At 50.7% G+C, this 22,695-nt stretch overlaps 2 protein-coding genes and 2 long non-coding RNA genes across 14 annotated transcripts in view; 2 read left to right on the top strand and 2 right to left on the bottom strand.

Moving 5' to 3' along the window:
* LOC149336195 (uncharacterized) overlaps positions 1–17,989 on the bottom strand; it is a 78,292-nt gene extending 60,303 nt beyond the window's left edge. For 5 of the 6 annotated variants that reach the window (XR_016284188.1, XR_016284187.1, XR_016284189.1 and 2 more), the window contains exons 1-4: positions 17,863–17,989; positions 17,591–17,775; positions 6,034–6,193; positions 2,799–3,733 (exon numbers count right to left, since the gene is read on the bottom strand). This is a non-coding gene — a long non-coding RNA (uncharacterized LOC149336195). Of the gene's footprint in view, positions 1–2,798; positions 3,734–6,033; positions 6,194–11,245; positions 11,411–17,590; positions 17,776–17,862 lie in introns of all 6 variants that reach the window. The other variant, XR_016284190.1, reaches the window with a different exon arrangement.
* LOC149336191 (uncharacterized) overlaps positions 1–22,695 on the top strand; it is a 416,214-nt gene that overhangs the window by 257,782 nt on the left and 135,737 nt on the right. The gene's annotated exons all lie outside the window — the stretch shown is intronic.
* Positions 836–2,124, top strand: LOC149336196 (uncharacterized; the record flags this gene model as incomplete). The annotated part of the gene is made up of 2 exons (XM_089553607.1): positions 836–1,752; positions 2,121–2,124. Coding segments are annotated over 2 exons (921 nt in total), but the record flags the coding sequence as incomplete, so codon positions are not given.
* LOC149336194 (uncharacterized) lies at positions 20,679–21,975 on the bottom strand. The gene is made up of 2 exons (XR_016284556.1): positions 21,555–21,975; positions 20,679–21,467 (listed from the first exon to the last, which is right to left on the bottom strand). It is a non-coding gene; the product is annotated as an uncharacterized LOC149336194 (long non-coding RNA).

The raw sequence follows: 22,695 nt of genomic DNA, 5'->3' as shown, positions 1-22,695 counted from the left end.
AAGCTGCAACACTTTAGGCGAGCTTTAGGTGACTTAATTTCTGGACGCAGACCTTGTACCCTTTGAAGGTGCTGGCCAGAAGCGCCTGGCGTGCACGTATATTTTGAACGTGGTAAGTTCGCCGAACTCGCGACTATAGAAAGGTCCGATGAGGCGCACGGAAGAATAAAAAATGGCGGGGGCTTAGCTTTGGTTAAGCCTAGTAGGTTGCGAAAGCAAAAGCGCAGCGCCTCCAACTGAAAGAACGCAGTGCGCCGCGTCTACAGGTCACGCGTGGCTACCGACCGCCGCTGCGCGACGATTGACTGCGTCGTGGAACGCAATCCGCCGCGTTTACAGGTCACAAGTGGCAACACGCTCTTGCCTTTCTTCATCTGTCTCCTCGGCACAGCGCCGGCTTTTGCGAGCAGCACGTCGCTCCAGCGACGCCTTGTACAACTCCTCACACATGACTAAGCGGAGCACGCCTGCGGCGCCCCGTTTATCCTCTCATAGCGAGCGCCCTCACGCGGCGGGCCGAGGAGGCCGTCACGTGGTAGCCGCCGCGCCGAGCGAAGGAACGACTACGGCCGGAGACGAGTTGGGGCCCCTGCTCTCCTCTGGTCGTGACGTCACGCTGTCACGTGGTCGTGCGCCGCAGCTGCGCCGGAACGAAGGAACCACCTCCACCGACGGCAGAAAAGTGCTACCAGTACTGCTTTCGCAATAGAAACGACTCCTGGGTCTTAAGCAACTTTATGAGTTCTTCGCAAACTTTTCATCCACTGTCACTGAGTTAGGCAGTCCCGCTACTTGCGGCATCAGATAACTGCTTGACCTCGTGAACCAATATACGCGACTCTCGCAGACGGCATCCGGGCGCCGCCTGCTAGACCGCTTGCACATCCAACACGAGTGCACTCCAGAGGAGACCTGTCGGATTCCGGAGCTATGGCGTCACAAGCTCTGGGTCCCTCCACTCCCGCGCAACATGGACACACATACACACGAAGGCAGACGAGAGGCGCGCGCTCGGGCACTCGAACACCAACACGTATCCAAACAGGGTGTATACTACGTTGACGTGGCAGGGCCGTCGCCCAATGGATTCTACACGGCCGCAGTAGTTCACCAGGATCAATGCGTTAACGGGCTCTCCTTTCGAGCTCGAAATTCAGCACAGGCCGAGGAAGTAGCCATTGCGCTTGCCGCCTCGGACTTGAATTCGAAGGTAATCGTGACAGATTTGCGTCGAGCCTGTCAACACTACCTGGCTGGCGAGATTTCACCTTTAGCCTACAGTATATTAAAGCGCGCAGTGAGGGAATCAGACCCTTCGCCCAAACGCATAGTTTGGACTCCGGGCCATCAGGGCGTTAGAGGAAATGAGGCTGCGGACGCGGCTGCCCGAGAGCTTACCTACCGGGCACCTCATCCAAGCTCTTCCGGCTCGGAGATTGTGCAACCGCTTCTGCGGTTCAGAGAAATTCTGGACTACTATTGCGAACGTCATCGCCTTTTCTCGGTCCCGGCTAAGGGCCTACGTAAAGCTGATGAGCGAACTCTGAGGCGCTTGCAGACCAACACTCTGTTGTGTCCTGCAATAGTGAAACATTTCGACCCCAAAATTGATGGGCGCTGCCCTCACTGTGGGGAAGTATCCGATACCTTCCACATGGTTTGGGCCTTTCAAAAGAATCCTTCGCTTCCCCCAAATCATTCCCCTTCCCGAGAGACATGGGAGGCAGCCCTGCTCAACTGCTCGGGGCTGGAGTCTCAAAGGGCTCTAGTCCAACGGGCGCGAGTAGCGGCCTTGACCAGCGGGGTCCCGGACTAAGGACTCCACCTATGTAAAGGGCCATTTTTGGTCTGCAAACTCTCCTTTTGTTTATTAAAACGTTTTCACCACCACCACCACCGCGGTGGCTCAGTGGTTACGGCGCTGTGGTAACGACGCAGGTTAGATACTGGCCGCGGTGGTTTTCCTTTCGATGGAGGTGAAATGCCAGAGGCCTGTGTGCTTTGCGATGTCAGTGCACGTTAAAGAACCCCAGGTGATAAATATTTTAGAAGCCTTTCACCATTGCGTCCCTCAGAGTTCGAGTCGCCTTGGGATGTTACATCCCCATACGCCAAATCAGATGAACTGGCCAATGCTGCTGGAAATAGTTTAGAGCATCGAAATACTTATTTTGCTCACAAGCGGCACTGCCATTTTCTATGTCGAGAAATTTGCCTCTGGTTCTGGCCGGATGTTTACGAGTTTCCTAACTGCTTCGGTTTTTGTAAATATTTTTCTAGCGGAAGCCTGATACGAAGTGACATTTTGAGCAGGTTACGTCAGGCTGCTGTCGATATCGGTAGTAGTACAGCACGGCGTTCAAATCTGTCCCCCTACTCTACTGACATCGGAAAGAAAGAACTGTCGTGTTGCCAGTATTCGCTTTATCACGGCTCGCCTCGTGGAACCCGTTTCATTAAAAAGCTTCAAAGCTATTTTCTTTCTTCACTGAAATGCTGAAGTGCACTGTAGTAACGGCAGTGGCTCAGTGGGTGTGGTGGTCGGCTGCTGACGCGAAAGACGCAAGTTTTGCATCGCGGCAGCGGCGGCGGTCGCATTTCGATGGAAGAAAAATGCTCAAGGCTCATGCACTGTGCGATCACAGTGCACGTTAAAGAACCCCAGGCATTCGAATTTATCTGAAGCCCTCCATTAAGGCGTCCCTTATAGCCCGAGTAGCTTTGGAAAGTCAAGCCTAAAAAATAAGTAGTAGTTCCACCATCCATTTTCTAAATTAAGGGGTTGCGTGTGCACTCACCGTTTTGCATGCTATTCCCTTGTCCCGTAGAACTAGATGCCCTGGTGCAGCCTTGGTGGTGACACGATGACGACTCAACACTACCATGCGGTGCACAACGCTGCCCTTGGAGGGGTGCAGTGCACTGGGTACCTGGCGTCCCCACTTGTGGCCGGTGTTTCAATCTCTACCGTTCGTCGTGCTGCTTGTCATCTCGGCAGTAATCTTCCTATCGTATATACTCCTCGCTCTGTTTTTGGTGATGCGCCCTTGGCCATTTTCGTTATGTTCTTTGTTTAGTCTTGGGCTCTCGACAGCTCTAGATTAGGGGCTTCGCTGAAGAATCTTTGCAGTATGGTAGTCACTAAAATTACCAGCGAGGTCTTTCTGCGGTTACGCCAACAGATTTTCATCAAATGAGAAACCTACCGTAACGTTTGTATTGTGTGGGAGCGCCTGTTTGCTGTGACCGCCGTCGCGTTACAACGTCACAGCTGCCGAGGTGGCAATAAGTGATTTATTTCTGCTCGTTGAGATCGTGAACTCCTCGTCTTCGCTATGTGAATGCCATCGTCGTCGTGTTTCTTTGCTCGTTCGGTTGATGGTTGCGCATCTGCTGAAGCCTTTCCGTCAGAGGTTCCTTGTGGTGTTTTTTCTGTGCTTTTGTCACGTGTGTTATGCTTGTGTTTTTGTCCTTCCAGTGCTAAGCTGGGTCGGCAATGGTCTTAAGCATATGTTGTGTTCGTTGTTGGTTGCGAAATGTGCTGCGTACCGGAGGCCCGAAGCATGAGGAGCAGTAGAAGCGTCGCAGTAAGGAATGCCCAGAAGGCACTCACTGCCGCCACCATGAAGAACAGCAAAAGTGCCACTCCAGACACGGAGGTGAAGACCCTCGAGGATAGACCATTTGCCCGGGGATGCGAGGCGGCAGCTGCGACTCAGGTGCCTTTCGAGAGCTGCATATGAAGGGCACGACACAGGTCACTGTAGACTGTTTGCGGTAGGCTCGTAAAATTTCAATCACTTCGACAACCTCACACGAGACAGTGCAGTACATAACTCGAATATACTTTTCCAAGACATCTGTGCATTCACTAGACGTGCGCCATCTGTTGTACCATCGCCGTACTTTGCGTGTTTTGGTTTCACTGTGTGCCACATGATGGCACTACGACTGCATGCCATGCACGAAGGAAATTTCCCGAAAACTTACTTCGCTACTTGCTTAATTGTGATGTGTCATTTACATGCTTATAATAAAAAGTAGACACGCACACGTCAGTACATGACTCGAAGACACGTTTCTAAGTCATCTGTGCATTCACTAAACGTGCCTTCATTTACTTCCAACAGTCGAACAGTCGTGGCAGATTGGTACCGATATTTTTGTGCTGGTAGGTTATGCTGCCAGACATCTAGAATGGCATTACAAGATTACATTGGCTCGCATGTGAGTTGACCGCTCTGTATTGAAGATATTAACACCCTGTCAAGCTATTATTGTACTAAAACTGCAGGGCGTTAGTGGCCCCATTGTTTTTCATTAACAGGTTATTGGTGTCTCTACCTTTTGATATAAATACGAGGGGGTACCCAAAAGAAACCGGACTTATTTTTGTTTTCACTTATTTGTTCACATTTTCAGCACAGACCTTCCTTCAAAGTACTCTCCACTTACAATGATACGTTTCTCGAATCTTTCATTCCATTTTTCAAAACATTGTTTAAATTCATCTTTTGTGATGCTTGACAGTAGCTCCGTCGTTTTTTTCTTCACCTCAGCAACATCTTAGAAACGCTTTCCATTCACATGTCTTTTCATTCTACGAAACAAAGAAAATAGCACGTGGCAAGGTCGGGTGAGTATGAAGGTTGAGGAACAGAGGTCATGCCATTTTTGGCCCGAATTTGTCGTAGAGACAGGGCTGTGTGAGCAAAGGCATTGCCATGGTGGAAAAACCAGTCACCAATCTGCCACAAATCAGGCCGCTTCCACCAAACACTGTGGCCCAATCTTTTCAAAACATCCAAACAGAAAGCCTGGTTAACTGTCTGACACTGCGGAACAAATTCTGAATGGACGACTCCTCTCAAGTCGAAAAAACAAGTCAGCATTGTTTTAAGGTTTGGTTTCACCTGACGAGCTTTCTTGAGGCGAGGTGAATTTGAAGTTTTCCATAGGCATGACTGTTGCTTTGATTCAGGATTTAATTCAGCAACACTTGAGTTGTCCCCATAGCATCGTCCTTGAACGTCTTTCTGAATATTTCAAGAGTTTCCGTTCCACTTTTTCCGAGAAAAAATCAGTTTCACCGGCGCACGTTTTTCACGAGAATCAGCCATTGCAAAAACGACACTCACACAACACAGTCGTGACTCTAAAACTCTGCCTAAACTAGTCTGACCTCCTTCAGCGACGGCACTCGGCTTACTGACTCTTAAATGTTGGTTCTATGCGCTCCTAGCGGCAAAACGGGGTACCACAGAAGCTGCGTCGATTCAAAAAATTAGTCCGGTTTCTTTTGGGTACCCCCTCGTAACACGGCGTTATGCCACCGTTCATCTGTTAAAATTTAGAACCGTAAACCAGTATTGTTGGCTGTAATTAAAGCACAATATTAGATTCCGCGGAATTTGAGCAAACTTGGCGCCTCGGTGTCCGCGGTCATCGGGGACAAGCACGCAGCCACGGGTGCGCTCAGACAACACCGAGATAAAAATTCTCTTGTACACACTGTCATGCAACAGAGAAGCCCTACAGCTACCACCATCGTCACGTCCATAACAGACACACTATGCCCCGCATGGAACTGCGTTGTGGGGACAGGGTAGGTCCTACACTATATCGCAGCGTGTTTCTCGGCAGAACGTACTCAGTACAACATGTGCACCATTCACATCTGCACTATGAAGTTGTCCGCCAGCGGTTTAAAATTCCCCACGTTTCGGTCAACAAACAGCCAACAACGAGGATTCTCTTGCAACCTACCACGTGTGCATTGCATGTTTTAAAAAAGGTGAGGTTCACACTACCCATGTGATTGCCCAGCCAACCTCTAACGATGCACCTGGCCCTCATTAAACAACTGGATGCGTTATGCAGATACCAAAAAAGGTATTCGAAATTTAGACTATAACCACTAGAACAAAAAAACGTGTTTAATTATATCGCAACATGTTTCTCGGCACCACACAATCCACATCACATCAATGTGTCTTGGAGCGCTTTACAAAAAAAAAAAAGGAAGAAGTGTACCTTTCCTCTATTCTTGCCATCGAGGGTGGGCCTCAGTTCAAAAGCAGACCGCTGGCTGGACAACACAGCCCATATTCCGTCGAGGCTTTTCTGTGGCGGCGGATGTGCCGATGAAGGGTGCCCGCACATTTCCAAACGATGTCGTGGCGCGCCATTGGGTCTGCATAGAAGCCACAGATTGATGGTGTCACGGTGGGGTGGCAACCGGAAGGTACAGCAGAGGCGGAATTTTAGGGCGAAAATGCTACTGCTCCCGTAATTCAAGGTGAGGGGGTGCGCAAAACGACCTTGAGAAGCAGTGGAGCACAAAATAAATTGAAATTAAAATTAAAACAAAAATAAAATAAAAATGAAACCAAGTATAGCAAAAACAGACAAAAGAAAACAAATAAATAAACTAAAAGCAGCATAAATAAAATTAAAAACTACAGAAAGAAATGTCTAAGCTTTCTAAATGTCGAAATGTCTCACGCAGCTTTCGCCCTGCGTTAAGGTTCGGCAGAATTACGACGAGTCAATTTTTTTTTGCTTACGGATGTTTGCAATATTAAGATGCCGCAGGGACACTGAGGAGCATTGTAACAAGCAACATAAGTGTATTGCAGAGAGGACACGAAGCGCTACACCGAACAGTAGCTAAATGCGGCAATAAGTTCGATCGTTTACTTAATGTGCCAAGACTTGCAGTACAGCTGGAAAGGGGTACTGTTGTGTAGGGGTTTTTTATTTGTCAGGGGACCTTTCAAAAAGCGAACCGGTTATCACCTAACCGGCAAGTCGTCCGGTGTAGCCGCGCGTGTAGTGAATACGGTGTTGTCTTAGAAGGTTGCTTTAGAGACATGTACTGTGGTGTGCATTCCTTTCGAATGTACACCAAGACATGAGAGACAGGCATTTTCGTTCCTTAAAAGCAATTTTCATTTCATTTTTCTTAAGGCCATTACGGCGTGGTTCTGTATCCAATGAGACATAAGAGAGTCAGGAGTCGTTTCCTTTCTTTAAAACCAATTTTCTTTTCATTTTCCTTCCCTTACGGCGCGATTCGGGTTATTTGTGCTGCGTGTGACGTAAATCCTTTCGAGTGTACACCAAGATATGACAGACAGGCATTTCTTTTCCTCAGAAGAAATTTGCATTTTCCTTCCCTTACGGCGCGGTTCGGGTGTCCACCGAGATGGAGTTTCCTGGCGCACTGTTTGTCTTTGTTTGTCTTCGTTTGTTTGTTTGTTTGTTTGTTTGTTTGTTATATTGCGCCTCTCCTGTGACGTCCCTCGGTTCTGCGCATGCGCCGCTAGGGCTAATTCTGATCACGGAGCATACGCCAGACTCGAACTAGCCTAGTGAAGCTTTTCGCTTCAAAATCCGACGTTCCGACGGTGGCTCGCCGATCCTGGCTCGTGCCGGCAGGAGGAGGTACGACTCTCAAGCAGGCTGTTGTCTTCGATTCAATCTGGTTCAGCCATGGGCGGGCCCACATTGGAGACGAAGGTCCCGGTGTGCCCAGTCAGCGTAGGGTTGTTGTCTGTGGCGTCAGCTGCCTAGACCCGAAGCCCAACGGGGAACCAGCAATCGTCCCGTTCGTTCCAGCGCGCACGCTGCAGCACGCGCAATGCATCATGTGAACGAGTACCGCCTCATTGTTGCCACTCTTGTCGTCCACGTCATATCAATGTCCATTGCGTGCGTACTTTAAATTATGAGCGAGTTCAGCCGACTAGCATAAACAACTACCGGCATATGCTGCGAAAGACGGCAACACGTGCTCAGGCTGAGGTGCGAAAATTACACGACGTCTGGTTCCATACAGTTAGCTTAAGTTACCCACGGACCTGGGCAAAACAAAACGAACCAGAATGGGTCATGCTACGGGCAGTGCGTTCACTGTATAGTACATCTCCAGGACTCCACCTCCGTCCCCATTTTATACCTGCCATTGCTGAGCCCATGTGAGAGCAAAGGATGGCAGTGCATTGAGGAAAAAGCTGCTGAGATAATCACCAATATTTGTCGCGAGAAATGTGAAGTTGGACTGTTAATCAGATGGAAGAACCCTAAAAAAATTAGTTACTTGCCCCTCTCCCAATGTCGCATTCTTGTCACCACACAATGAACTCACAAAGTCTGTGGCTTCAGCGCGGCGTTTCTGGCACAACGTTGCCAATGCCTGCAGCCCACATATTAAGGCGAGAGCCTTTAATGGCTCATACTCGCGGTTTCCCTCCATTCTCGCGGTGTCCGTCCGCGCGCTGGAATTGTGCCAACTGTGGCCTCCATATCCAGAGCCTGGATGACGGGTGTCCACCGAGAAATGTAAGACAGTTACTGCGTAATTTCCTTCCCTCAAATATAATTTTATTTTCATCAGGGCCCCTCTTTCTCTTTCTTCTTTTTGACTCCAACTTCCTCTCTTCCTCTACAGTGCAGTTCGGGTGTCAACCTAGATGAATTTGCGCCATTTCCTTTCCTCAAAAAGCGTTGCGTTCAAAGGTGTTTCCAACGGGCAAGACATCGCGCCGAACGGGTGGTGGCGTTCCTGGGACTCCCTGGCAGCGCGACAACACGCTCTCGCGTTCCGCTCCTAAAGGCGAAGCTTAAGCGTCATTAATTAGGAGTTAATTAGTATTTAGTAATTTTTCAGTAATTAACCACTCATTTGTATTTTCTCATTACTTTCTAATTAATCATTAATTTGGCGTGCCGCAGAGGCAGTCAGAGTGGTGCGGAAAACGCTTTTTCCCCTTATTGTACACAGCAGAAGTCCACTCTGAATTCTTTCATCACCTATAATTGCCGATAATTGTGATTTACCTACAATTGCGATTTAGGCGTCCACTTACCCAGGGAGAGAGTTATGCGCATTCCCTTTTCTTAAAATGGCACAACGTTGTCAATGTGAACGCACGCAGCGCACATCTGTCACTACCGCCAGCCATAGCTTGAGGCACGATTACGCGCCTTTGCTTTCCAAGCTCCCGCTCCATTGGTTTGGCATCCTGGTTACAACGCACAACGGCGACGCCGCCAAATGCAGAAACTGGCGCCAAAGAGCTGGGCTCTAAAATTGTTTTGGGGATGGAAATGACTGCAGTAAGAGTCCAGTAACAGTCTCACTTGCACTCCAGAGGAGGCGGAGCGAACCCAGTACTATGGCGCCATATGCTCTGGGTCTCCCTTCTCCCCCGTAACATGGACCCCGACATGCATGAAAACAGACGACAAGCGCGGGCTCGGGCTCTTGAGAGACAACACGGCTCCCGACCCGGTGTATATTATGTAGACGTAGCAGGGCCATCGCCCACAGGATTTTACTCGGCCGCTGTCGTTCACCAGGAAATGCACGTTGATGGACTCTCCTTTCGAGCCCCGAATTCAATGCGAGCCGAGCAAGTAGGAAATGCACGTTGATGGACTCTCCCTTTCGAGCCCCGAATTCAATGCGAGCCGAGCAAGTAGCGATAGCGCTTGCTGCCGCCCACGCCAATTCGAGAATAATCATCACGGACTCCCGAAAAGCATGTGAACATTACTTGGCAGGGGAGATCTCCCCCTTAGCTGCTTGTATTCTATGACGGACTGCCACCGATCCAACACCCAAACGAATCATTTGGGCTCCTGGCCACCAGGGCTTACGAGGTAATGAGGCCGCTGACGCGGCTGCCCGAGCGCTTACTCACCGGGCTCCTCATCCCAGCTCTTCTGGCTCGGAGACTAACCAGCGTCTGCTGCGATTCAGGGAAATATTAACACATTATAGCGACAACCACCGCCTTTTCCCGGCCCCTGCAAAAGGGCTGAGTGAGACGGGGGAGAGAACTTTAAGGCGCCTGCAGACAGGTACTCTACTCTGTCCTGCAATAATAAAACATTACGATCCTAACACAGATGGGCGATGCCCACACTGTGGGGAGACCTGTGATATCTTCAACGTGGTGTGGTACTCAAAATCCCCACCTCCCCCCTTCCCCTACCCCTTCCAGAGAGGCATGGGAGACTGCCCTCCTCAACTGCTCCTCGCTTGAGTCCCAAAGGGCTCTGGTGAAACGGGCGAGAGACGGGGCCTCGTCATGCGGTGTCCCGGACTAGGGACGCCGACCATGTAGCGGGGCCACTCTGTGGCTCCCAAACTCTTTTTCACAATATAAAAGTTTTCTCCACCACCACCACCACTTGTCTTGGTGGACACATAAACCACGCATGATACGCTGCTCCCGATTATAACTATGCGCTAACGAGCTAGGCTCTAACGTAGCTAGCACGCAACGCTGAATCGTACGACACCATCCGGACCATTCTGAGGCAAATAGTTGGCAGTGGTTATAGCATTCGACTGCTGAACTCAAAGACGCGGGTTCGGTCCCGGCCGCGGCAGTCGAATTTCGATGGAGTCTGAATTCTAGAGGCCCGTGCACTGTGCGATGTCACTGGCCGTTAAAGAACACCACGTGGTCGAAATTTCTGGAACCCTTCACTACAGCGTCCCTCATGGTCTGAGTCGCTTTGTGACTTACACCCCACAAACCAAACCTCGCTATCTTTTATGTGCACTGACCTCGAACAGCACGTGCTTGCCTTGTTTTTCGACCCATCCGATCACGTGGCCACCATCGCCGGTGCGGAAGACAGAGGCGATACGTCATCGTGGATCACAGAACCATACACGCACTACCATAATATACGCATAACCATAATCGCAGACGCTCGATGCCGGCGCGTACAGCGGCGGAGGGGAACGTATGTACGCACACGCTGCGGCGCGGCTCGTCGACATGCTAAAGGTATTTACCACAATGTCATATATGGCTGAGGCGGAACAGCGCATCACGTGGCGCGAGAAAGAGTTCGACCACCTTGGGAGCGTGCACTAGCGGCAAACAATATGCTCATCACAACCACTACGCGCGGATGAGGCTCGCGTCCGTGGTCACGTACCCAGGAAAATGGTCGTCTGAGACTGTCGTTATATGCGGCTACTACCAGGCGGTGCAGGGAAAGAGCGATGTCGTGACGACGCACCAGTACTTAACGAACTGATCCATGACGCTAACAGCTGAATGAGGTGCCTTCTAGCTAAACATAGTGCCCGTTTATGGCGAACCTCAACACCCGTGGATGCGCTACGCGCACACTAAGGATGTAATAGACGTTTACGAACCGTTAACGCGATACAAAACATTATAGCACCAAAAATGAACACGTCTAAGGCATGGCTCACATTTTCGCGAAGTCCCGCTGTGGTCGGTCGGGTCGTGGTGCCGGCGGTCGTGCTTTGCTCGAATAGGGCTAAGTCCGGCGGCACCACGTCGAGTCGCCCTGGCTCGCTTCTGTCAGGTCAGCTCAGTACCGTCAGTACCACACGGCTGGTTCCAGGAGTCGTGACCTCGGATTCGAAAAGCTCCAACAGTTCACTAGGCCCAACTTGCTCCCGGGGCAGCGACCACAAACCAAGGCAGCCAAGGACTGTCGGCACGCCTGGACTGCTAGGCCCTAAAATCGAACGGCGTCTGGCTCGGCCGCACGTGCTCGCTACCTCGCAGACTAGCTCGCGCAACGTTCCCCTTCTCCCTTGTCCCTTCTGTTCCGAGCCTCTCCCCCTCCCTGCCCCCTCTTCCCGGTCATCCACGCGCTCCAATGATCAGCGTCTCACTCACATTCGCCTGCCCTTTTGCAGCGAAAAGCTTCACTACCCGCACCACAGCCACGCTTCGCGTGAGCCGTCGGAGCCAAGATTTGTGAGCTGCGCATGTGGAAAACAGAGGGACGTCACACGGGGCACAAATAAAAATAAATAAAAGAGAAACTGTGCCAGGAAACTCTCATATCTCGGTGGACACCCGAACCACGCCACAAGGAAAGGAAAATGAAAAGAAAATTGGTTTTAAAGAAAGGAAATGCCTTTGTGTTATATCTCGGTGTATACCCGAAAGGATTGTCTCTAAAGGAACCTTCTAAGACAGCACCTTATTCACTACACGCGCGTCTCCTCCTCCGTACAGGCAGCGTGTGGACGTCCGAACGCCTCCACCGTGATCGTGGTGTTCCCAGTGCATTGTGCGCCAATTTAACCAGAGTTAAGCCACTGCCTAGACAGAGAGAGAGAAAAAACTCTATTGTCAGCAATACGTTAAGTTTTTGGGTACTTCAGCCGCTCAGGTGGCCGGCAGTTTGAGCCTGTCGGCGACCTCCTGCGCTCTTGCCGTGGCCCTGGACTGAACGCCCGGGTCCGGGCTAGCGAGAACAGCTTCCAATTTTTCAAGTGTGGGAGATGTGACTAGATCTGCCGGAGGCGGATCCTCCGTGCAGTCCCAGATTATGTGGTCTAAGGTGGCAGTCTCGCCGCACAGCTGACAGTACGGATTTACCAGATCTGGAAAGATATTGGAATATGTCCACAGTTTGGCTGCGACCGCGTTTGCAGCCGCCTCCATGTGGTAGCCTATTCGCGGCTGAGCTAAACGTGCGGAGGAGGCAGGCACGCTCTAAGCTCCCTGTAATAATTTGTTATGGCCTGATATGTAATTAGCGTCTCACCCCTTGGGGCATCAGTGTCCGAGACCCCGTCACCAGCTCGGCTGACAAAACCTCGAGCATACTCGTGAGCGGCTTCGTTCCCTGGAACACCCGCGTGGGCTGGGACCCACACCAGATTCACTTCCTTCTGATAATTTGGCATCGTACGAAGAATTTTGTACGCAGTGGAGGAGATACATCCCCTCGCGAAGTTGCCTAATTTTTCTTTTTGTTCCCATCTCGCCTGCCCCTGCCCTGGCGCAGTTGCGGCGATACCAATTAGGTCGGTGAACAGCTTCGTTGACCCGTCGATTTTACGCGACAGCGTATACAGCTCGTTCGGTAGAAAAGCCGTTGGTGTAGTCGGCACCAGCGTAGCCGACACCACGTGTCGGAAATAATCAGGGGTGACACAAACAAAAATCAAAAGATCGTGGTAATTTGTGGTTCCAGTGATTAATGATTGGTGTGCAGTAGGCGATGAGGAGTTCATATTGTAACCAAAGAAATGAAAAAAAAAAATTGCCGACGACGGTACTTCCTAATGCAAAATTTTAGTGCAGCTCATCAGCTGTCTCAGCTTTTCGATAGATTGAGCTAGGCAAACAATTATAGCAAGAAATAGATGTAAAATTACAGACAACTTGTTATCTTTAACACATATTACTTGAAGAAACACCCACGCGCCGGCTCAATGGTTACGGCGCTCGTCTACCGAGCCGAAGTACTCGGGTTCAAACCCAACCGCGGCGGCAGCGTTTCGATGGAGGCGGAACGCAAAAGTCGCCCGTGTGCACTGCGATGTCAGTGCATGTTAAAGATTCCCAGGTGGCCGAAATTCTTCCGGAGACCCCCAGTACTGCGCCTCTTTCTTCCTTCTTTACTCCCTCTTTTATCCCTTCCCTTACGGCACGGTTCAGGTGTCCAAGTGAGACAGTGACTGCGTCACTTCCTTCTTCAAAAAGCAACTAAGAAACCAACCAAGGGGAGTCCAAAAGTGTCGAATGCTCAGAATGAAAAGCGAATGTCTGATGATGGTAAGAAAATTTATAGCGCATATTTGATCAGTTAATTTTCAAAGGCATCCTAGAGACTGATACCGAGCGATTTGTCCAACGGGCACGGCGTCGCGCCGAACGGTCCATGGCGACTTCCTCGAAGCGCTGCAACACGCTGCCGTGTGCCACTCTTAAAGGCGGGGCTTAAGCATCCTCCAAATTTCTGAACGGAGCCCTTTGGCGCCCGTTTCTTCTTTCGCGGCGTCGCCGTCGCCGACATAGCAGTGGACACCTTAGTCGCTCTTTAAGCTGCGAAACCAATGGAGAGGGAGCTTTGAAAGCAGAGGGAAGGCGCATAACTGCCCTCTTGCAACAGTGAACACATCTGTCGTGCTTTAAGCTGCGTGGCGGTATTGGCAGATGCGCGCTGCATGCTTTGGCATTGACAACTTCGTGCCAGAAACGCGGCGCTGAAGCCATAGGCCGTCGGCGTTCATGGTGTTCATTGGCTTTGGCAATGTTTTACGCCCCGATCGTTTTAAGGAAAGGATGTGCGCATAGCTGGCTGCGAGGGTCAGTAGACGCCAGAATCCCGCTTATAGGTACGTGGGGCGATGAGAGTGAGAGAGGGGTGGAAGAGCGGGCTGGTTGGTAGTTCATCTTGGAGAAAAACACAGCGCACTCCTAAGACAAGGACGAAGAAAAACAAGACGATTAAGCGCTGAACCGTTTTGTCTTTCTTGATCCTTGTCTAAAGAGTGCGCTGTGTTATTCCCCGAGAGTGAGAGATGTGCGCTGCATGCCTTAGCGCTGACAACGGTGAGTGAACTCTCACGACCAATCGTTAACTGCCACCTGCCAAGGTGAGTGGCAGGGTGGGTGGGCTGCCTATCCGTTGTCCAGAATGCACCGAACGTTACAGACGCCAAGCCGCTTATAGTTGCCCGACACGCCATAGCTTTCGCCCTCGAACCAGGTTCAGCAATAGTTGAACTGCAGTTAATTTTGCGTTTCGCTCCATCGAAACGCTGCCACCGTGGTCGGGTTCGAACCCGAGCACTCGGATCGGTGTCGGCGGATCTCGATATGTGCACCGCCCGAGCCGAAACGCTTAGCCGCCGCCGTTCCTCACTGCAGATCGCCTGCCTATGTGCATAGCGCCCGTTCCTGTTTCGCGGCGTCGCCGTTGCCCCTTGTACACAGCAGTAGACAACTTAGTCACGCTTTAAGCTGCGAAACCAATGGAGCGGGAGCTTGGAAAGCACAAGGAAAGCGCATAACTGCCCTCTTGAAACAGTGGACACTTCCGTCGTGCTTTCAGCTACGTGTGGCGGTAGTGAAAGATGTGCGCTGCATGCGTTATCATTTGCAACGCTCTGCCAGAAACGGGGCACTGAAGCCATAGACTGTCGGCCTTCATAGTATTCCTTGCCGTTGGCGCTGACAACATTTTACAGTCCAATCAATTTATGGAAAGGAAGTGCGCATAACTGGGTCCCTTCGTCAGTGGACACCTGAACCGCGCTTATAGGTACACCTATGACAAGAAAAACTGTTAGTGGCGTTTCTTGAACGAATATGTGTGAAAAATAAGTTGTCTGAAATTGTACTACATGCGTCTTGCTCGAACTCTTTGCCTGAATCTGTCGAAAAGCTGAAACAGCTGATGAAGTGCGCTGAAATTTCGCACTAGGAAGTGACATAATCATCGGAAATTTCTTTCCATTCCTTGCTAAACCACTTTCTTTCTCCACGCCGGTTGTTCCTAAGGCACACATGGGCACCTGGGTGTCTCCTGAACGCCGAAGGATCTCCGGTGGCCTAAATCCGGGACTAACCACTACGGCGTTCCTCATTGCCCTTGCGTCGCTGTGAGACGTTAAACCCTTTTATGCCACCTTCTTCCACATAGAATCTCTTTCAGAGACAGGCTAATTAAGGCTTATTCCCAAATACTTCGAACACAGTACTGCAGCGCAGTAGCAACGCTGACAAGACAAGAAATGGACACAACAAACACAGACACTGTGTTTGTGCAGGCACTGCTTTTGCGCCTGCGTTTGAGATTAAAATCGTTAGCTCTAGAAGACGCATTACTCAAGGTCGCCTTAGTATCAAACACATTGTCAAGTGTGAGACCAGTAGGTGGTGCTATTGGTACACAGATTGTCAACCATCTAACTGGCGCAGAATATTCGGAGTGCTATCAAACTATTCGGCGCGTTATGGAGCTTATGATCAAAGCACAGCCCATGATAGGGATTGGCATCGACGATCTTTGTTTCCCCAAACCATGACTGCTTGAATCTTAATATGTTCATTACACGCAAATTAATTGAGGTGAAACTGTCTTCTTTCTCTGTATACGTTGGCATATCAAAAGAAGAGATTTCCAGATAAAACGGATAATCTGTACCAGAGGTAGCGAAGATGGCTAACGACGCAAAAAATTGAGGGGGCACTTTGACTGTCTAAAGTGAGTAGAGGCGGAAGCGTTTTCCGCACCACCTTCGCTGTTTCTGTGGCACTGGTGGCGTCACATATATTTGAGTACTAATTACTAAGTGATGGCAAATCACTAATTAATTGTTAATTACTGATTAATGCCTGAATGCTAATTAACTGCTAATTAATTACGCTTAAGCTTCGCCTTTAGGAGTGGAACGCGAGAGCGCGCTGTAGCGCTGCCAGGGAGTCCACGGAACGCCACCACTCGTTCGGCGCGATGCCTTGCCCTTTGAACGCAACGCTTTTTGAGGAAAGGAAATGGCGCAGTAATTCTCTGACATCTCGGTGGACACCTGAACCGCATCGTAGAGGAAGGGAGGTGGGAGTGAAAGAAGATAGATAAAGAGCCGTAATGAAGAAAATGAAAATTGTATTTGAGGAAAGGAAATTACGCAGTAACTGTGTCACATATCTCGGTGGACACTCGTCAAAATTCAGGGGGGCACTTTTTTGACCTAAAGTGTGGTCACTGATGTGTGGTTAAGATGTTAAGCTTCGCCCCTAAGAGTGGAACGCGACAGCGTATTGCAACGCTGCCAAGGAGTCTATAGAACGCCATCGCCCATTCGGTTCTACGCCTCGCTCGTCGGTAAATTGGTTTTTGAGGAAAGGAAATGTATCTGTCTCTCATTTGTCGGTGGACACCTAAACCTCACTGGAAGGGAATGAGGAGGATGAGAGTGAGTGAAGACACCGTATTCACTAGACGCGCCTTTGTTCATTCCAAACCATCGAGCTGGCATGGCGGAGTGGATAGCGTGCTCGTCTCTCACGCCGAAGACCGGGGTTCGATTCCTGAGCTCGACCAATCTCTTAATCGCTTTTATTTATTTATATGGCCTGACTAGTAAAGCTAATTAGGCTAATTGGATAATTAAGCAATTAACTAAGCTCAGTGCTACTTACTTGGAGCATCACTATACGATCCCTTCAATTGGTTGAATGGTTACTAGCCAAAGTGCATTTGGCCCCGTTTGAAATTCGCGCACTGTGACGTCACGACCGTTTCCACCAGTTGAAAAGCGTGACATTTTCTGTCGACAACTGCTGCTTACAACGATGAGACATTAAAGGTTTCCGCCTTAATATTTGTTCGATATTGCTAATGCTCGATACTCATAGCCGCCGCGGTGGCTCAGTGGTTATGGCACTCGGGTGCTGACCCAAAAGACGTGGGTTCGATCCCGGCCGCGGCGGTCGAAATTCGACGGAAATGAAATTCTAGAGTCACGTGTACTGTGCGATGTCAGTGCACGTTAAAGAGCACCAGGTGGTCGAAATTTCCGAACCCCTTCACTACAGCGTCTCTCATATCCTGAGCTTCTTTGGGACGTAAACCCTCTATAAACCGTACGATAAATCATCAGTTTTGTCACAACTGGCCAACGGATTGCGCAAAAAGGAAGCATGGAAAAAGACGGTGGACAAGACACGAATGTTAGGCGCGAGACATACTGCGAAAATTCGAAGGATATCTTGAAAGCACTCTCCACTATACGCTGAAAATAGAATCCTCCTCCAGATTCAGAAACTTGCTTCCTTACCTAAAAGTTCAGCGAGCGACGCTCCCGTCAGTGTAGGGCGCAGGCAGGCAGCCAGGAGGGTCCGATGACGTGGACATGGCGCGGCTCGCTTAGGCCGCTATGGGTGCCTCGATGCCAGAGGAAGCGCAGGCATCGAGGTATCAGAGAACCGCTGCACAACTAGGGGGCGAGTCGACGGAGACCTCCTGCACAGAAACCGGGAGTCAGACATCCGGCCTTCTCTCGTCCGAGTTTCCAGGATTCGCAACCTCGAACATCTCTGGAGCGCCTACCTTCCACGAGAGCCGTGGCTGCCTGCGTCCGACACGCAGGCTCGCTACTGTGCGTCTGCCGCGTTCCAAGAAACTTGCTGGCACGCGCCACGCGGCCTCGACGTCACACCCCCTCCTCTCCTTGCGGATTGGTCCATCACCGTCGTCTACGAAAGACGATGGTCATCAAATGACGCCAAATGAAGAAACGAAACGCCATCGTTGCTATAGCTAGCCCTATAGCCAAACATTGTTGGAGGAAAGAGGTCGCGGTCTTCCGTGTAATTTTGCAGTCGGTTAAGGATGACATTCTGCATACGGATGATGTATTTACTAATTGCGAGAGTTTTTCCGTTCTTGTGGATGTGAGTAAGTGCGGCGAGGCGGAGCGCGTCTGCCTCGTTGTTTGTGCGCACCATACTGTCGTGACCAAGACGTGTTAGCAAATTTGTCGCGCGTTTCAGATTGGTCGAAATGGTCGTGACGTCACTGGGCGCGAATTTTGACAGGTGTCCACCGAAATATGTCAGACAGTTACTGTGTAATTTCCTTTCCTCAAATACAACTTTCATTTTCTTCATTACGGCCCCTCTTTCTTCTTTCACTACACTTCCTCCCTTCCTGTACGGTGCGGTTCAGGTGTCCACCGAGATGACAGAGAATTAAAGCGCCATTCCTTTCCTCAAAAAGCGTTGCGTTCAAAGGGAAATGCATCGCGCCGAACCAACGTTACTAGAACCAAATGATTTGGTTCTAGTAACGTTGCGCCGAACGGGTGGCGGCGTTCCGTGGACTCCCTCTCAGCGCTACAACACACTTTCGCGTTCCGCTCCTAAAGGCAAAGATTAAGCGCCATTAATTGGCAGTTAATTAATGCACCAACAGAATGTGAAGTGAACAATCGCGCAGCACTCAGGCTTTCGCCTTTCACCACTTTAGCCGCTAAAGTTCCTTGGCGGTAGTAACAGATGTGCGCTGCATGCGTTGGCATTGACAAAGGTGGGTCAGAAACGCGGCACTGAAGCCATGGGCCGTCGGCGATCATTGTGTTCGCGTTGAAAACGTTTTACAACGGGACGATTTTAAGGAAAGGAATTGCACATAGGCCCCCTGGGTCAATCGGCACCTGAATCGCGCTAATTGGAGCGTGGGTTGATAGATGTGGGCTGCATGCGTCAGAGCTGATAACGTTGTGGCAGACGCGCCACTGTTGTAATAGGCCGCAGCCCTCATTGGGTGAGCAAACCTCGCGGTCAACGATTAAGTGCCCCCAGCCAGGGTGGCACGGTGGGTGAGCGTCCTATCCTGTGTCCGGAACACGGTGTCCGGAACAAACAGAACGTTACAGACGCCAAGCCGCCTACGGTTGCCCGATACGCCGTAGCTTTCACTCTGTTGCCAGTTTCAGCAGCAATTGAACCGCACCATTTTTTTAGAGCGCAGCTCTTTGGCGCCAGTTTCTGCGATACGCGGCGTCGCCGTCGCCGCTGTCCGCTGTAACCAGCAGTGGGCACCTCAGTCGCGCTTGAAGCTGCGAAACCAATGGAGCAGTAGCTTGGAAAGCAAAAGAAAGGCGCATAACTGCCCTCTTAGAATAGTGTACACCTGAATCGTACTTTAACATACGTAGTGGTAGTCACAAATGTGTGCTGTATGCGTAGGCATTGACAATGTTGTGCCATTTTAAGGAAAGGAAGTGCACATTACTGGTTCCCTTGGCCGGGAGATGCCTCAATCGCGCTTATAGGTACATGAAGTGATGAGAGATGTGGGCTGCGCGCATTGTTAACGTTGTGCCAGAAACGCGGCTCTGAAGCCATAGGCCATCGGCGTTCGTTGGCGTTGACGATTTACGCTCCGATCATTTTAAGGAACGGAAGTGCGCATAACTGGCTCCATGGGTCAGCGGTAGCCTGAATCGTGTGGTGATGAGAGATGTGGGCGGCATGCGTTAGCGCTGACAACAGTGAACGAACTCTCACGCGATCAACCATTAACTGCCACCTGCCATGGTGGCAAGGTATGGGGACTTTAATACTTTAATGTAAGTACATATAAAGAGAAATTCCTTACCACTCATGCAGAGAACATCCCGTTCCTTCCGCTCGCAACGCCTCCTACGGCTGTTACAACCTCACAAAATACTTGCATAGACCTCGTCTTTAAGAAACAGGCATTGGTGCAGGAAGTCGAGCATGTATCGGCCTATTTCTCTGACGACAAAACTTCCTTCATTGCAACCAGGGACTGTTAGCGGTGTGTTTCTTGAAGAAGGAATGTGTGAACAATAACAAGTTGTCTGTAATTGTACATACATAATTGCCTTATTCGAACTCTTTGCCTCAATCTATGAAAAAGCTGAAGGAGCTGATTAGCTGCGCTCAAATTTCGCATTAGGAAGTAACGTAATTGTCAGCTATTTTTGTCTCTCACGCATGAGCCCGCTCCACACTAAAGCGACCTCATTAGAATGTGCTGGTATCAGGTCATGCTTTTTTTTGCCGACATCGTCAGCTGGGTGTTCATCCTCACGCTTCCTTGGATGTTCAGAGCCATCTGGCGTTCCACGGCACACCGAACGCAGGTGCGACAGCTCGTCAGCTGCTGCTGTCGCGCCGTACGAGTAAGCCATATATTACTCGCCTTCTACGAATGACTATCGTGTAACCTAAGTACTGAACAGTCTATAGCTGTTAAAAGTTAACAGCATTGAATACCTTGCCAATTAACCTGTATTGCTAAGCTTTGAGGCTACCGAGCACCACATCGACGCCACCGACACCCCCAGAGGCAATAGACGCTGTTTACAACTGCGAGTTACGTGAATACGCATGAGACCAACTTCAACAAGAAATATATTTTCTTCTCGCGGCCTTCAGAACAATATATCCGCAAAACCAAATGCAAAATTTGTAGATAATTTATATGAAGACAATTTTTTAGTAGTCGCCAGATCAGAGAACGACTCATTGGATTTACAAAAAGAATCTTACAATCGTCGTCCCGATGCACAAACTAAATTAGCACCAGACATCATTCCCGGTTCTGGTCCTTGTCGAATCACAATATCCGGGAACCGGCACAGGAAGAGGTAGAAAACGCCGTTCCTTCAGAAGCAGCCGTGGTGGTTTCTGCTCCGCGCCGCCTTGGACTTGTACATACAAGACGGCGTGTGGGACCCTCGGCGATCGCGATCAAAAGGGCGCTACATTCCGTCTATCCTGGGTAGTCACATGCGTGAGAAGGCCAGCAAGGTAGCGGCCAGCGCAGCGCAGAAGTACAGCCGTGACCTTACTGGCAAGAGGAACCAGCGGCGGCCGCGCCCCAGCGCAGAAGCTGCCAGCGTTCCGGCACAGGATGGGTCGAAAGGCCACGTCCTCGCAGGTGCAGGTCATTGCGCCGACGTCGCGTTCCCGGAATCCCTCCGCGTCCAGTAGGCGGACGTAGCTCAGCCTCAAGCACTGAGCGTAGCACCCGGCGCAAGCAGTGAGGCGGCTGGACGGGACAGTCGCTTGTGGACACAGCAGCACGCAGCAGGGAAGGGGCTCCAGGAAGCACGTCGGTCGCCGCCAGTCCACGCCATTGTCGGAACCTGAGAGAATGCAGGCGGCCTCCTTCCGTACCACCTGCGATGACATCCCGTGCAGTGTCTACAGTCGACCACGTCGAAGGCGGTGGCATCGTCAACGTGCCTAGCTCCTCAGAACACTGACTTGACGTTGCTGATGTCTGCACCGACGCGTACAGCCCCCGCCTTCGAAGGCAAGAGGGAAGAATGTGGTTGGATGATGCGGCTCTTCAGGGCACTGGGCCGACGCTGGGTGAAGATTTGAGAGCCAGGTCCGAGTTGAGCGTGTACGAACAGTACGATTATGACGTAATCAGGCTTAATGACACATAACAGCGAGCGATTGGCCGGAACACTGCACTGAGAGGGTTGGTTGGTTGGCCTCAAATAAAATTGCACATACCCACTACGGGGGAGTGGCCAAGGCACAGGCGGTGAACTGCTGGACTCCGACCTGATCCGCTTGGAAGCCTTCTACTCTGTTTCTTTTTCTTTGATTTTCGAGGGCAGCTCTTTGGTGCCCGTTTGTGTGTTTGCGACGCCGTCGCCGTTGTCCGTTGCAACCAGCAGTGGACACCGTAGTCGCACTTTAAGCTGCGAAACCAATGGAGCGGGAGCATCGAAAGCAGACGGCAAAATGGCAAAATGGGTAAATTGGTTTTGAGGAAAGGAAATGGCGCACTATCTGTCTCGCACATCTGGGTGGACACCTGAACCACAGCGAAGGCGCATACCTGCGTTCTTGGAACAGTGGACACCTCAATGGTGCTTTAAGCTACGTGGCGGTAGTGACAGATGTGCGCTGCATGCATTGGCATTCACAATGTTGTTCCAATAACGCGGCGCTGAAGCCATAGGCCTTCGGCGTTCGTTGTGTTCACTGGCGTTTGCGTCGACGTTTTCCACTCCGACCATTTTAAGGAAAGGAAATGCACATAACCGGCTGCCTGGGACAGTGGACGATTGAATCGCGCTTCTAGGTACGTGGGGTAATGAGAGAGAGATGTGGGCTACACGCATTGACAACGTTGTGCCAGAAATGCGGCGCGGAATTAACCCGCAGCGGTGGCTCAGTGGTAAGGCGCCCGTATACCGAGCCGGAGTACCCGGGTTCGAACCCACCGCGGCGGCCGCGTTTCGATGGAGGTGAAACGCCACTTGGCGCCGGTTTGCTGTGCGATGTCAATGCACGTTAAAGATCCCCAGTTGGTCGAAATTATTCCGGAGACATCTACTACGGCACCTCTTTCTCTCTCTTCTTTCACTCCCACCTTCATCCCTTCCCT

This window comes from Amblyomma mixtum, chromosome 7 (assembly GCF_055824585.1).
Source record: "Amblyomma mixtum isolate Tamu chromosome 7, ASM5582458v1, whole genome shotgun sequence".
In the NCBI taxonomy this organism is placed as follows: domain Eukaryota; kingdom Metazoa; phylum Arthropoda; class Arachnida; order Ixodida; family Ixodidae; genus Amblyomma; species Amblyomma mixtum.
Note: the sequence above shows the minus strand (reverse complement) of the source record. Positions and strands in the feature narration are given on the sequence as shown.